Here is a 15,616-nt window from a genome sequence, read left to right as displayed (position 1 = left end):
TATGCACCAAGAGCTTGTAACACTCCAAAGAGAAAGGAAAATTTGAAATCGCATTATATGACCCCTTTAAGGGAATTGAACCAACAACCTTCTGTTTTCCAACCCAAAACTTCGAGCGCTACTTCACACCAGAGGAGTTCAAGCTAGATATTTCCAGACTGCTTTCAGGGAAATCTGACCTAATGTCCTGTCCACGAATGACATGACAGTTGATTCACACCTACTCTCATGATAATAAATAGCAGCCCAAATTTCTCAGCTTGCATTACAGTAGAGTGGACACACGGTATTACTCTTTGAGTGCATTCGTCTTCTAATCCATCAATGGCTCTTCAGCTCATCGGTTATATTCTGTCCATTATTGGATTATGTGGCCTTATTATAGGCACATTTACAAATGAATGGAAAATCCTTGGACATGACAACGACAAGACCGTGATTCTGGACAAAAACAAAGGACTGTGGATGGAGTGCTCAATAGACAGTTCGTCTATTGTGCACTGCACAAGTTACAATTCTCTCCTTCATCAAACCTGTGAGTATCTGTGCAGTGGTTTATGGATCCATCTGTCGTCTGACTTCTGTTCTAATCGCTGCTGTGTGTTGTTGCAGTTGAAATCCAGGTGGGCCGAGCAATAATGATCGTCAGCATCGTCTTTTCAAGCCTCGCAGCACTGGTGGCCATTTCTGGTCTCAAGTGCACAAGATGTATAGAAGAGAATGAGAAGTTGAAGGATAGAGCTGCCTTCTTAGGGGGAATCCTTTCTGTGTGTGGTGGTGAGCTCAACACAAATAAAAAAAAACCCACAAATAAACTGGAGCCAGAAACTGGAGTGAAACCGAATTTGTATAAAAATGATTTTATAAAGTATTTGTTGTATTTCTAGGTTTTTACTTAAAGTTAAACTAATATAATATTTATTTGGAAACCATTTACATGCATTGATGATTAGAAAGTTTAAAGGAACAGTATTTATTTTATGTTTTTTCTTTTTTGTTAAATTAATACTTTTATTGACAGCAAAGACATTTATAATGTTACAAAATATTTTCTTTTCAAATTAATAATTTTGAACTTTCTATTTATCCAAGGAGAATAAAAATACACACACTACAGTTCAAACCTTTTTTTTTTTTTCTTTTTTCTTTTCAAGGATGCTGGATAAAAGACATTGATAAAGACATTTATAATGTTACAAAAATGTATTTAAATAAATTCTTTTGAACTTTCTATTAAAATATTTCTATCAAAGCTGAATAAAACTACTGGATATTTTACATGTAAACTTTTTATTAGAAATTAATACTTTTATTCAGCAAGGATGCATTAAATTGCCAAAAGTGACAGTAAAGACATTTTATAATGTTACAAAAGATTTCTATTTCAAATAAATCATTTTGAACATTCTATTCCTAAAAAATGTAACACGGTTTCTATAAAAACATTAACTGTTTTCAACATTGATAATAATAGAAGTAGTAGTTATTAATAGTTTCTTGAGCAGCAAATCAGCATATTAGAATGATTTCTAAAGGATCATGTGACACTGAAGACTGGAGTAATGATGCTGAAAATTTACCTTTTTCATCACAGAAATAAATTATATTTAAAAATATATTCAAATAGAAAACTTATTTTAAATTGTAATAATATTTCACAATATTATGTTTTACTGTGGTTTTAACAGTAACTAGTGTAAGTTTATATTCCTATGAGATAACATAAAAACGTGTTACAATTGTCTTTGATCTCTTCTACAATTAGAATTCAGCCTTATGAATATTTGCGTTCTTCTTTCTATCACCAGGTCTGTTTGCATTGGGCATAACCAGCTGGTTTATATATGGAATTGTAGATGATTTCTTTCAGAATGACACAGAGACGGAGAGGTAGGTGTTGTTCTGTTTCATATTATTTCTAATTGGAGCATCATGCCTTTAGGAATCTAAAATGTTGATGTTCAAGACTGACTACCTGTGCTGGGTCTTTGTAGGTATGTGGTCGGCAGATCTCTGATTGGTGCATTTGTTGCATCTATGCTATGTTTATTCGGAGGCATTCTCTTATGCACCTGCAGCGTGACGCATCTACAATCCAACACAATTCTCAGCAAGCATCCGGTCTCCATGAATCCTGGAAAAGACTATGTTTAATGATCCTGAGACCACCTGAATACCTAAACTTCATCTGAACTATTGTTAACTGCTGTGTATTTGCATATATTATTCTTACATTTACTAACTCACATCAACGTGTTGGTATGATTTAATAGCTTCTGATGTATGTTTAGATGTGTGGCACGGGTGCCACATTGAACTAAGACCTGTGAATCAATTTAGCTGCTAGAAAAGGAGAAGGCTGGGATTGCTTAACTAACAGTTCTGCGTTGACCACAGAGGAAGGTGGCGTTATATCCCAGTAATAGTGTTACAGTAGTAGGCCTAATTGTGGGGATGTTTATAATATTTTAAGGTATTTTTTAAAGACGAAGAAGATTCTAAGCTTGTAAGACAGCTTCAGCATTTCATGCTTGTTTGTTTGTTTTATAATTAAATAATTTCAGTATTTAACTTTTTTTGTATTAAAAATCAAAATCAGTAACCTAGTATGTCTCTCTTGTCACTGCCTGATTCTTTCTTGTTGGTTTCACATCAAACGCTGGTTTGAATGGGTTATTGGCGCCATCTTGCGACTCAAATATTTGCTATGACTTATAATCATGTCATTTTAATATTCATGGTATTACAGTTTTTCTCAATTGCTTTGGCTCAAAAACAACTAAACATTTTGACCAGTGTGGCTCACACGATGACAAAAATACTTTATATTTTGGTGGCCTTGGCCAAATTATTGACACGATAACTAGGTTTTGAAGCATGAATGAAATGTTTTGGGTGAGTAACTACATTTTGCAGACATGCAATAAAGTTCTGAAGTTCCAGCAAACAGTTGTGACATTTGCACTCACAGTTTAGAGAATGTTAAGATTGTTTCGAAAAATGTGCTAAAGCAATTGAGGAAAAACTGTAAATGTTGAGAATAAAACTGTTAGATGTCTTCAAGCTCAAGGGAGGGGGCTCTGTGATCTTATATCGACTGACAAACGGTAAAATATAACAAGTTGAGAGAGCTTGAATTAGTAACAAAAATATAGCCATCTTGTTGAAATGTAAGGATAGTTTATTCCCGTCCCTAAATATGTTTTACATTTTCCCAAATTCTGCTTTAATTAAATGTTATTAATCACAACTTAAAAAAAAAAAACAATAGGACCCTATGAAATATTTAGTCCCCCCCCCGCCCACACAATTCTGTGTTATGTACTTAATCTTTTCTGGCAATCAAATGATGACATAAAACATTAATTTCATTTTTTTTTTTTTTTTATCAAATGAAAATGTATTTGGCAAACACAGTACTAGGTTTAGGCTACTGCTAAAATAGAAAACATGGAGGGAAATTTGTGTGATTATGTGATTATTCCTTAAAAATAAAGTTTTAAATTACATTTTTATTATTATTATTAGGAGTAGTAGTAGTAAGTACATTCTACTGTACAACAGTAATATATTTCTGTCACAATTTCTTCAAGTTAAGCTTTTATTTTGACGGGTTGCCGTGAAGAGTTTTGTTTGGGACATGACCTTAGTTTTTTTCTCAAATGAAACGGTCAAATGCTCATCAAGTGACTCTCAGGGAGCAGTTTTGGGGATGTTGTTCATGTATTATGTCCTCATTTAGTGAGATGGCAGACGCTGAAAACACCGGGCTTCATATTTAAATAGTCTTTTTGCGATTCATTATTCACAGACAGTATTTGCGATTCAGTATCTCTATATTTCTATATTCAGTATGCTTACGCCAACGTGATGGGGTTGTGAAAAGTAGAGGCGAATTTAATTTGGCGGTTAATCAGGCAGAAATTCTATATTGTCGCTTACACAATACATTTAGAACAAAATAATTTTTTGTGTTTAATGATTTTGATTATTTATTTTCTGTGTTGCATTGGACTATTTTTCTTAGCGGAAGCTTTAGCACCTGAATTATCCCTTGCATATAGGCCTAGCCTACTCGTTTAAAAATGTTTTTAATCTAACGATAGCATCGGATTGGTGTTGTAATGGTTGATATAAACGTATATTGAACATTGTGGATTTTCAGGAGAGCTGCAGTATGATTTCTATCCTCTAGAGGGAGACGTTGAATCGGCGACAAGAGGTCTTCGCTTTCGAAGGCGTTGTGAGGATCTCACTAGAAAGTTCTGTGTCTGTAATAGAGACATGACTTTAAGTTTGTGTTTTAAAAGTACTTTTTATGTTCTAAATCAATATGTCGCTGTTCAATTAATAAGAAGTCAGACAGCTGCGGTCGTCATCATGGTAAACATTGTTATTTCCTTCTTGTGTGGGCTGTAGGGGAGGAGTCAGCACAGAATGGATGGGAGGGACGGGGGTCTTTGCTGAAATATCACCAGTAATGGGTCATTCATCACGAGTGACAACGAAATTGCGTTTAAGCTTAGAACGGTAGTTAAGCCGTCACTTTCATTAGCCTGTTTCTTCTGTAAGACCCCACACTAGACTCACCGGGACTGTGTTTATTCTTCACTCCCAGAGCGCATTATTTTTGCGCAGCTTCAGAAGATGGATGTTAACTCCAAAATCTACGGCTTATTGACATGTTTCCTCCAGTCACTTCTACTGTCATCGACCACCCTGGAACCGTTCGATCTGCTTTACGATAACGGAGTGGAGGCTTTTTATAAAGGAGACTATGGCAATGTAGTGCGGTACATGGAGAGCGCGCTGAAGAGTTTCTCTGAAGTGCGCCAGACCACAATCAGATGCAGGCTGCAATGCAGTGACCAGCATCGCTTTGACAGCTTTCTGACTGATAAGATTTTTGAAGTGATTCTCTATAGGGCGCATTGTATAAATCAATGCACCGAGGGAAAAATTGAAGCCCAATCCATGTATAAAGTTAGTGAGGATGTCATTCAAGATTTCAATAGAAGAATTCCTTATAACTACCTGCAGCTTGCCTACAGAAAAGTGAGTACAAGTTTTATAACCGCGACAGAGCAAGGTTCCGTTTAAAAGCACAGTGAGGTGCCTACAGAAGCAGTATTTTGAGCGTCATATGAGCGCTTCAACGTTTGAATTGAACATTTCTGAGCATCATTCTATCTGTTTTAACGTGGTGCGTTCGAATGAAAACTGTTGAATGACGCATCGAATCGAACGTTTGGAATCAAACATTTTCGAACATTTTTGGTTAACGTTGTGCATGTTCAGGTCATTCAACCCGAATATTTTTACGCGTTCATTTATCTGTGAAGGTTCGAATCAAACTTTTCTGCGTATTATGTATGTCTGAATGTTCAAATGAAACCTTTTTGGTTATAAGCGCCTGTGCTGGCCAGTTGTCTGTAGGCAGCTCACTAACTTGTTACAGCCTTAGTTTTCTGTCAGTCTCCCTCGTAAATAAATGGGAATTGAAATGTATTTTGTGGTACGACATGCTCGTTACGCAATCCTGAGAGCTACTGTAGCCTCCTACGGGGATGGGACGGGACAGAGGAAAACTCTAGAATGTTTGTGTGTGTCTGCACGTCTCATAACGTCAAATGATTCGCTTTCATTTTAATCCTCCCCAAACTTTGTTACAAGTGGCTCACGGTTTAAAGTGTGCGATACAGAACACAGTTTGGACTATTAAAGCCCTTAGCCTAAACCAGTAAATCAAGGATATTCTACAAAACAACAAAACGATTCTGGAAATTTGTTTAACCAATGAAGTAAATAGTTTAGGTTTGCAGATTTGTAGATGTATGAACATAATATTTCAGTTTTTTCCCACGTGGTATTTAATTTTTTATGCTTTTTTCCTTTCTTTTCTTTTTTTTTTGTGAATACTATGGTTACGTTAGTACATTTTGTGAGGTAGTTGACACCTTTTTAGATTTTTAACAGGTTGTCAGGATCATATTGCAAATCCAGAGCTTTGAAGTATTAAAGGAATAGTTCATCCTAAAATGAGAATTTGCTGAAAATTTACTCACTCTCTGGCTCAAGATGTAGATTAGTTGTTTTTTCTTCATCCAAGCGGATTGGAGAAATGTAGCATTACATCACTTGCTCACCAATGGATCCTTTGCAGTGAATGGGTGCCGTCAGAATGAGAGTCCAAACAGCTGATAAAAACATCACAATAATCCACAAGTAATCCACACCACTCCAGTCCATCAGTTAACATCCTGAGAAGTAAAAAGCTGCGTGTTTGTAATAAACAGATCCATCATTAAAGCATTTTAAAGGGGTCATATGATGCTTTTTTTAAAGATCATTATTTTGTGTATTTGGTGTAACAGAATATGTTGACATGCTTTAATGTTAAAAAAACACATTATTTTTAAAATACTGTACATTATTGTAGGTCCTCTATGCCCCGCCTCTCACGAACAGCTTGTAACACTCCAAAGAGAAAGGAAAACTTGAAATCGCATCATATGACCCCTTTAACTTGAAATCTTTGCTTCTGGCTAAAATACGTAATCCATCATAATGCTTTCTCCAGTAAAAAAAAAAAAAGAGTCCAATATATTTGTTTAGAACTGGTTTTGCTCATGAACAGATCCTGATATGTGCATATTTTTCTCCTGATTCAGGTGAGACAACTTTTTCACCGGTAAAAAACAAAATGCTAAATTTCTCCAAATCTGTTCCAATGAAGAAACAAACTCATCTACATGTTTGATGGCCTGAGGGTAAATTTTCAGCAAATTTTCAATTTTGGGTGAACTACAGTATTCCTTTAATATATTGAATATCAACAGGCAGAATAGGCTCACACAGACGAAGGAATACAGGCAGGGAGGCAGCCATTATAGACGACTCTTCTGGAGCGTGTTTTGTATGTCGTAACAGTCTTCAACTTAAAATCCTAAAATGATTGCGATATTGAAAACAGTGCTTGGACCGCAGTCCAGACAGATGGGAACAGAGCGTGACATTCTGAGAGCAGCGGTCTGTGTGAGCCAAATCAGACTCGTGTCTTTGCCCAGGGACAGAAAGTGATTAATAGAGAGAAAAGCAGTAGTTTAGACTTCAGTAGATGAAGTCGGCACAGTTCTACTGATGACCAGGGCGAGAGATCAGACACATTCCTGTCAGCGCTCCTGCTCGGTGAGAGATAAAGAGATGTCTATGTGTGTATATATGGGGTGATATTTGTGAAAATATATAACATTCCACCGCTCTTTGATATTTTAACCATACAGCCCTCTTTCCCATCATATTACTGGCATAATGAGGCTTTTTTCGGCCTGGACGAAGGGGCCACAGGCGCCAACTGTTACTTCATTGACAAGTCTGTGTGTTCGTGTTCCTGGGTCAGTCAGCATTTATCTAGGCAAATATTTTGTTTTCCTCTTAAAGTGTGTTTGCTGTTCTGAAAGGAAAGGCGGCAGCTTGTTTTGGGTAATGAAAGGGGGAGTTTTGTGCCAGCCGTCTTGCCCCCTGTTGCTCTGTCATTGGTTAGTTCCTTTCGCATCAAAAGGACCAATCAGAGAAGCATCAAAGCTCCGCAAAAATGCCTGTTCTTGCATTGTAGACAGATCTGTCACGTGTAAAGCGATTGGGGCTTCACTTTAATTGTGAACTAGGACAGACTGCAGAGAAATGGTTTTCTGCACCACGTTTCATTGTACGCTGTCGCCGCCAAATCGTATTTTATTGGAGTTATGAATGCGAGTTTGCAGTCTGAATTGAATTTGGTATGATACAAAAGCACGTCTTGCTGTTGAATTGTTGAAAGGTGTGTAGTCTGATTAAAGCACAAACAAATATTTTGAGCGGACTCTTTCAAAAATCTGTCAAAATCACCTTAAAGGGGTCATATGATGCTGCTAAAAAGAACATTATTTTGTGTATTTGGTGTAATGAAATGTGTTTATGAAAACACAGCAGCCTAGCGTGAGGGGAAGCCCCGGCTTAGCGTGAGCTGAGGCTGGGCTAGAGTGAGCTGAGGCGGCGGGGTCAAGAACGGCGCGCCCGGCGGATCCGACGAATGAGCGGACTCCGCTTCGTCCACGGTGAACAACGAAACACACAGTGCCTTCACGACATGGCGGCAGCAACAATACTACAGCGAGAATAAAAGTTATGCCTTCTTTCTTTGCGTGAACATTTGAGTGGTGTTATGCAAATCTTCCCACACAGTGACATAGACATTTTAGGAGGGCATGGACAAGTCTTAACTTTTATAAAGAATATCTCTTTGGATTTGAGACTTTAGTCTTTGCAACTTTACAGATCTTCTTTATGCACCAAGAGCTTGTAACACTTCAAAGAGAAAGGAAAAATTTAAATTGCATCATATGACCCCTTTAACAACCAATATTTTATGATTATTTAAAGTGTCAAAGAGCCTATATGCTGATTTTACAGATTTTAAGTTGTTTTAACTATTTTTATTTGCCGAATAATTAGAATAATAAAAATAATGTTTAAAGTGTTTATAAGTAAAGTATTATTATTTTCTTTATTTTAAGCTATATCTGCTAATATGACACAGTATTTACTAAATAATAATAATGTAATTATTATTATTACTATTTTATGCCATCATATTGCTACAAAGTTTGAAATTACTATTATTATTATTATTTATGCAATCTTATTGCTACAAAGTTTAACATGGTAATTCTATAAATTAATATTCTAATTTAATCTTTCCAAGGAGGCAAGGGAGACAGTGTCTCCTCTCCTCAAAAGTGGATGAGAAAATAATCGATATTACAAAAATAAAACAACGCAAATATGACTAAATATGACATTAATAGTCTAAAAGTCACTCGGTTTTATAAAGTAACGCTGTCCAACAGCGACACCCGCAGGTAAAGTTACATGGCCGTGGGAACTAGGGGTGCTGAGGGTGCTGCAGCACCCCCCGCCGCAGGGCCGTGTCTGAGATTTTCCTTGTGCCCCTCGATCATCCCCAAGATACTTAATTTTTGTGATAGTTTTGTGATGAATTATTTATTAAACTGACCAGAAATATATAGCCTTAGTGCGATTGTATTTTTCTTGGGTGCCTCGCGGCATGCGTCCCTACTTCTCCCCCTCACACTCGCAGAATTTCATGTGAAATGTTCACGCGATATTACCGTAATTTTACATTCCGACTTGTAAAAACCATTCACGTCGTTGTCCTTTTTATGAGCCATTTTCCGAAGCTTTCTCGCTTCTCAAGACAGCGCCCCGTCCATCACATAAGCACAGCTCTTTAATTGCGCTCTAGTCTCTGGTCAAAGTGCTCAAACCACTGTAGCCTAATGTAATCTATTAACTATGCACATCATAACGTTTTAGGCAAGTAGGCTACCATATTATGACATAAAATATTTTAATAAGACTGAATTTATATTTAACCTGACCACATTTAATAAAAAGACATTTTAAGTTTAATTATAACACCGCATGTCCACGATTATTCAAACAACGAACAAATTATACAGCCAGCATGACATAAAATATTTTAATAAGACTGAATTTGTATTTAACCTGATCACGTTCAATAAAAATACATTTTAAGTTTAATTATAACTCCGCATGTCCACGATTATTCAAACAATGAACAAATTATACAGAGAGCAAAGAACATTTACATTATCAAAGAATATCACTGAATTCAGTCTAGCCTGAGTGTAAGCACTCTAAAAAAGCTATGTTATAATCAGTGATGTTGTCTGCAGTGTATGATGAATTAATCTCTTATTTACATCGTATGTACATCGGCACTTTGTTGTTTCTGATGAGAGAATTCGCCAAAGTGCACTTACCAAAAATTTTGTGTATCAGCGATGTTAATATTGAGTAAAATCCCCTTAAATAATAGAAATATTAAAGAAAAAATGATTGAACTAAAATCCCAAATATATATTGGTTCGCATATAACTCTTCATGTGTATGTTAATCTATAAGAGTTTGGGCTGTTTAATATTAGGATTTTGTCAAAAATCCCCCACCATGGCCCCGCCCTGCAACATCAAGCCCCGCCCCCCAGCACCCCCTCAGATAAAATATGTTCCGACGGCTGTGTAAAGTTAGAACGGAGGCTTGCCTCCCTTCGGTCCATAGACTTTCTACAGAGACCCTAAAGCGTGCCGTGACTTTTCTGGAGGCTCACTGAGATGAATGGGGGAAAGTCACGTGAGAGGAGGCAATGCCTCCGTCGCGCTATAATTGGATATGATCGGTTATGATTGGATGCGATTGGTTCCTGCGACAAATCCCGCCTCTTGTTTTCTGCGAGCTCTCGGTCTGAATGAAGGCAAGCGCTCGGCCTGAATGAAGAAAATTATGGCGTTATTGACTAATTATAAAGTAAGTAAACAACTCGCTTGTTATCTTGCTTAGATATCACTGCATTATGTCACATCAAAATGAAACATGAAATGACTTGAAAACATGATGACTGTCAGTTTTTAGTGAGCATTCCTCTTGATGAAATGAAAGATGTATCTTCGTTCCTGTGACAAAGTTTACAATCCAGTGGCGCAGATGGTAAAGTACGTGTTGAAGTCGTTTTTGACGCGATCGACCGGGGTTCGAATCGTGTTTTGTCGAACTTTTTTTTCTACTTTTTCAAATCAGATATCACGTCGTTATTGTTATTATTGCATACTGTTTTATAATGCACTCCAATACTGAGGTGCAGATAATTGCCACTATCTGCAATAAGTAGTATAAATAGCAGAAATTCCTGCTAGGTGTAAATAGATATATATATATATATATATATATATATATACACACAGTATATATAACTGCCTCCTCATTTTAAAACACCACCGCATGCCACTGTAATCTTTATATTGAGCTATATCTAACTGTTAAAAAAAGACTTTAAAAAAGTAGACCTGATAAATTTGTAATTAAAGGAATAGTCTTTTTTTTTTAAATCATTTGGTGTATCTCTAAAATTATATCTTATTTTGATACTCAGAAGTTTAGTGTCCCAACTGTGACCTCAATGTCGCTGTTATTGTCTTTCATTCTTTTCAGAACCTCAAAAAGCCCAACCCATTTCTATTGTAATACCACAAATGCAAGAACAGATAACATCATGGAAAAACCCTGTGAATTGCACTGTTAGCATCGTATCACATTCTTTCCACCATTATTTTCTTCATCGTCAACCCTGCACAAATGTAATATACAGTGGTTGATAAGATATCCAGTTGTAGTTTATAATAGCACTTCATCATATATGTTTTCTTTTTAATAAGCTAATCGACTACCCAAGCGCTATGCAAGCACTTGAATACTAAGCAAACGGTGCACCTGTGTTGCTTGAAAAGAGTGTGTGTGAGTGTGTCAGGTTTCCCCATCCGCTCGGCGGGGTTTGGTTCATGACCATCAGCACGCTCAGCCAGACTGCATGGCACTTCCTCAGCCAAACATTTTCTGCATGACCGACTCTAAGCGGATAACAGCGCAGCAGGAATGTGTGGGCACGTTGCCTTATTTCATTGCACAATAAGTGGCCCAGTCTGGGATTACGATGAAGAAAACACGACCACTGGATTGCGTGCGCTTCCAAGAGTCTGCAAATTCTGCAAGATCGAGCTACTTCATCGAGCAGATGCATATCTCACGGGGGGCTTTGTTTTCCAGATCACAGGCCAGGATTTTGTGCTAGATGGAGAGTGGAGATAAACAACGGGTCTTTGGTTAGATAGCGACTTCAGCTCGCATCTTGATTTACGTCGCATATTCCACTTTCAGTCCCTTATAGGTGGATCTTCTTTGATTTAGTCCCTCGTAAAACTGCGTCAGATATAATGCGACTCCGTAAAGATTGCTTTGGTTAAAGGAGTCCTGCGGGGTCACAGGAAAGGCCTAGAGCTGTTGGGCAAAGCCTATGAATGAAAAGACTCTTGGGGGAATTTGGCAAAGCCTGAGAAAGAGTGGAAAACGGGATGCGGCAGCCAAGCAAACATCTGTTTGCTCTGACAAACGGCTGTCTGCAGTCTGGAACAGTGTTCCTCCATCACGCTTGGCTTTTCTCGTGCTTATTTTGAATTAAATTATGGCTTCCTTCTATAGAGTCTATGAAGAACAGTGTTTAGTATTACAAATGCTTATAAAAAATTTGAAGACAGCTGGTTCTCTGACAGCAAAATCATCAGAGTGTGGTAAAAGGTCGTCTTGAAACTCCAGAGGGCCCCATAGTGGTTTCAGTAGTGCTGGGCGGTATGACCAAAAATTTATATCACGGTATTTTCCAAAATTATACCGGTTTCATGGTACATGACGGTATTTTATTTTCATGCATGACCGGGTGTTAACCATATTTTCTACTGATTGAGAGAGGAAGTACTGCAGTATGTTGACTTAGAATGCCCTATTTTAATGTCACGATGAGTGAATATTGTCAAAAAATACCACACTAAATAGTGACTAAACACGACCCCTTTTAATACATGTTAACCAGGAGTCACTCTCATTTATAATCGCGGCATTGTCTGATAAAATCAACATGCATCTACACTAAAGAGCGGCTATGCGGTTGTTACAGCGAAAACTTTACAGTAGATGGGAAACCGATTGCTCCCTCGTGACCTTTTGTAAACTGTATTTATGACAAAGAACTGCACAGATACAGATATTATAACAATCTATCGATAAACACACACCTTGTTGTGTCCTCTGTTTCTGTTTGAGTCCGCTTGTGCTGCACCGCCGCGGTCTGCGGATGGAAGAGCACGCTGAAAGACGGAGAGGAGACGAAGTCTGCCGCCGTTTTCAAATGAAATTTAAAGTGGTCTGACTCTGAGGCGATCACGAATTTGTGTACAGTTTATGGAGCTAATCGCTATAGCCCCGCTAAAAATGGCCTAGCGACGCCCAAGCTTCTTACGTCCATTTCGGAGAAGAACCAGGACAAATATTTCAATCGATCACTCAGACATTTAAGTGGCACCGAAATCTGCTTTCTGATTCGGTTCTACTACATACTGGTTACATACACCGGGTTTCGGTACCCAACCCTATGTGTGACTTACTTTCTTAGGAAGCAAAAGATGTTTTGCAGGATGTTCATGATGCTCTTTTCCATACAGCTAAAACATATTGACACCACCCGCTGCACTTATTATGTTATATTTTTAATAACTGTAACTGTATTTACAGATAATGTAATATTAATGAAATAAAAGGCCACTTAATTGCACTTAAGGTGTATACACTTTCATGACTATGTATCTTAACACATTTTTAAGAAGTGCACTTATTTTGATGTGTTTTTCAATATTACATTTTAAAGTTAAATCTTAGTTAATCTTAAATTACATATAAATACATGCTTAAGTCCCACTATTTCTCACACAAAGCTATTGTTTGGCTTTAGAAGACTTGGAATATAGCACAGAAGTCATGTGGACTATTTTCTTGTCCTTTTTGAAGTTTGATGGCCTCAGAAAGGAGCAGCGTGAGCATTCTGCAAAAAATCTCCTTTTTGCGTTCCACGAAAGGATTTTTTTTTTGCCCATTGAAACCCATGATAATAGGTTTTATCTGCACTAAAAATGTCATGGCAAGTAAAGCATGCATTATTTACATGTGTCTTTTTATTACATGCAATAATTCAACATAACCTCACACACCATGTCCACAGCAATTAAAAAAATGTAATCTACTATACAAGTTTAAAACTTTTTTTTTCTTAAGATGTTCATTCCTTCATTTCTCTCATCTCACCTACATCACTTCTTCATTGCCTCTTTCATAAATGGCAAGCATAAGTTGGCTTTATTTTCCAGGACTCTGCAATGACCTGGAACAAACTCCTCTACATGTCTGCATCTGTTTGTAATAGTACACCTCCACAGTAAATCACTGCTTACATTGGTGTCAACAAGTACCTGCTAGTGTGGTGTTGCAAGGGGATGTAGAGCACTGTTGGAAGGAGGGTTGGATGTCAGGAGCACATGTGAACATGGAAAAACGATCGGTCATGTTGTTTTTTGGACATAAACTGACTCCTGTTCAAGTCATTGCACAGTTTATTTGGCAGATGATGAGATTTTTGCTCATTTTATTGCCACTATATGTTATTTGCTTGTGCAGTAATTCACTGGAAACAGTTTGTTTGAAGTTCTTCAGTTGGTTTAAATGTGCATAACCTTTCTTCCATTTTAGTGCTTAAGTTTAAAGGGGTCATATGATGCTGCTAAAAATAACAGTATTTTGTGTATTTGGTGTAATGAAATGTGTTTATGCGGTTTAAGGTTAAAAAAACACATTATTTTCCACATACTGTACATTATTGTTTCTCCTCTATGTCCCGCCTTTCTGAAACGCGTCGATTTTTACAAAGCTCATTGGTCTGAAAAAGCGAGGTGTGCTGTGATTGGCCAGCTATCCAGTGCGTTGTGATTGGCCAAATACCTCAAGTGTGAGACGGAAATGTTACGCCCCTACCATATTGTGATGATGCCCTGTCCGGCCGGAGCGATGATTCAAAAACATGAAAACCATTTTTTTTTGCATTCGTTGCATCCAGTGGGGACATAATTATGGATTATAATGGCTCTTTGGATTTGAGACTTTAGTCTTTGCAACTTTACAGATCTTCTTTATGCACCAAGAGCTTGTAACACTCCAAAGAGAAAGGAAAAATTGAAATCGCATCATATGACCCCTTTAAGACAATTGCTCACTCAGTATGAATTCAGGATCTTTAGACAGCTGTATGGGGAGGCCTGATTTCAGTCTCAGCTTGATCTCAAATGGTGAGTGGGGTAAAGTACACTGCTCCATTGTTGGCGAATGCTTACACTGGAGAGATTATTGGCCCTCTAATCACTTTGCCCTGCACTTTCACTCTCTCATGTATTTAATCTGTGGGATTTGACAAAAAGCTGAGGAGGCCTCATGTTCGCTACATAAGTAAACCTTACTAGTCTGTCCAGCGTTGGAACGTGTCGGAAATACTTTCCTGGAAAGTTGGACATGTGAGCGTCCATAAGCTAGGCATAACTTTATTAACTTTGCTTATTGGGGGAAAAAAAAGAAAACATACACAGGAAATGATGTCATAGAGAGGACCCCTGCAGACCTTCATGACTGAATGTGAAGATCAGTAAGTCCCTTAAAATATTAGATAATTTTTATGAAAAGACAAAGTTAGTTCAGGTTGTAAAAAATTATGTGGCTCAGTACCTAAAGTAATGATATTTCTAAATGAATAATTCATGGTATTTAAAAAAAGTTTTATATTGACAGACATATATTTTTAAAAGCCTTTTTTGAGAACAATGATTAAGCTATGTACACACATTTGTGTATTTATGTATTTAAGATGTAAGAAAAATTTTATTACTTTTTGCTTGATTTGTGACATTTCTAGAGCCTTTAAATGTAAACTTTTATTGAAAATGGTATAAAATGTTTTCAAAGTTGAACAAAGAGTACTATATATACAGTGGTGTGAAAAAGTTTTAGCCCCCTTCCTGATTTCTTATTTTTTTGCATGTTTGTCACACTTTAATGTTTCAGATCATCAAACAAATTTAAATATTAGTCAAAGATAACACAAGTAAACACA

General features: G+C 37.2%; 2 protein-coding genes across 5 annotated transcripts in view; both read left to right on the top strand.

Moving 5' to 3' along the window:
• The window catches only part of LOC107655355 (claudin-1-like), a 9,799-nt gene extending 7,313 nt beyond the window's left edge, over nucleotides 1–2,486 (top strand). Inside the window, exons 2-5 of one of the 3 annotated variants that reach the window (XM_016442819.1) lie at nucleotides 386–535; nucleotides 613–777; nucleotides 1,809–1,890; nucleotides 2,079–2,486. In XM_016442819.1, coding sequence (XP_016298305.1) covers nucleotides 386–535; nucleotides 613–777; nucleotides 1,809–1,890; nucleotides 2,079–2,154 — 473 coding nt within the window. In that variant the 3' untranslated portion in view covers nucleotides 2,155–2,486. Of the gene's footprint in view, nucleotides 1–324; nucleotides 536–612; nucleotides 778–1,808; nucleotides 1,891–1,994 lie in introns of those variants that run through there. The other 2 variants (XM_016442817.1, XM_016442818.1) reach the window with 2 other exon arrangements.
• A 1,770-nt stretch (nucleotides 2,487–4,256) lies between these two features.
• Nucleotides 4,257–15,616, top strand: part of LOC107655408 (prolyl 3-hydroxylase 2) — a 60,423-nt gene continuing 49,063 nt past the window's right edge. The window contains exon 1 of one of the 2 annotated variants that reach the window (XM_016442891.1): nucleotides 4,257–4,383. In XM_016442891.1, the coding sequence (XP_016298377.1) occupies nucleotides 4,285–4,383 (99 nt within the window). In that variant the 5' untranslated portion in view covers nucleotides 4,257–4,284. Of the gene's footprint in view, nucleotides 4,384–4,481; nucleotides 5,056–15,616 lie in introns of those variants that run through there. The other variant, XM_016442890.1, reaches the window with a different exon arrangement.

The sequence above is a fragment of the Sinocyclocheilus anshuiensis genome, unplaced genomic scaffold (genome assembly GCF_001515605.1).
Source record: "Sinocyclocheilus anshuiensis isolate Anshui unplaced genomic scaffold, SAMN03320099.WGS_v1.1 scaffold880, whole genome shotgun sequence".
NCBI classification, from domain to species: domain Eukaryota; kingdom Metazoa; phylum Chordata; class Actinopteri; order Cypriniformes; family Cyprinidae; genus Sinocyclocheilus; species Sinocyclocheilus anshuiensis.
This window is presented reverse-complemented; position numbering and strand designations above follow the sequence as displayed.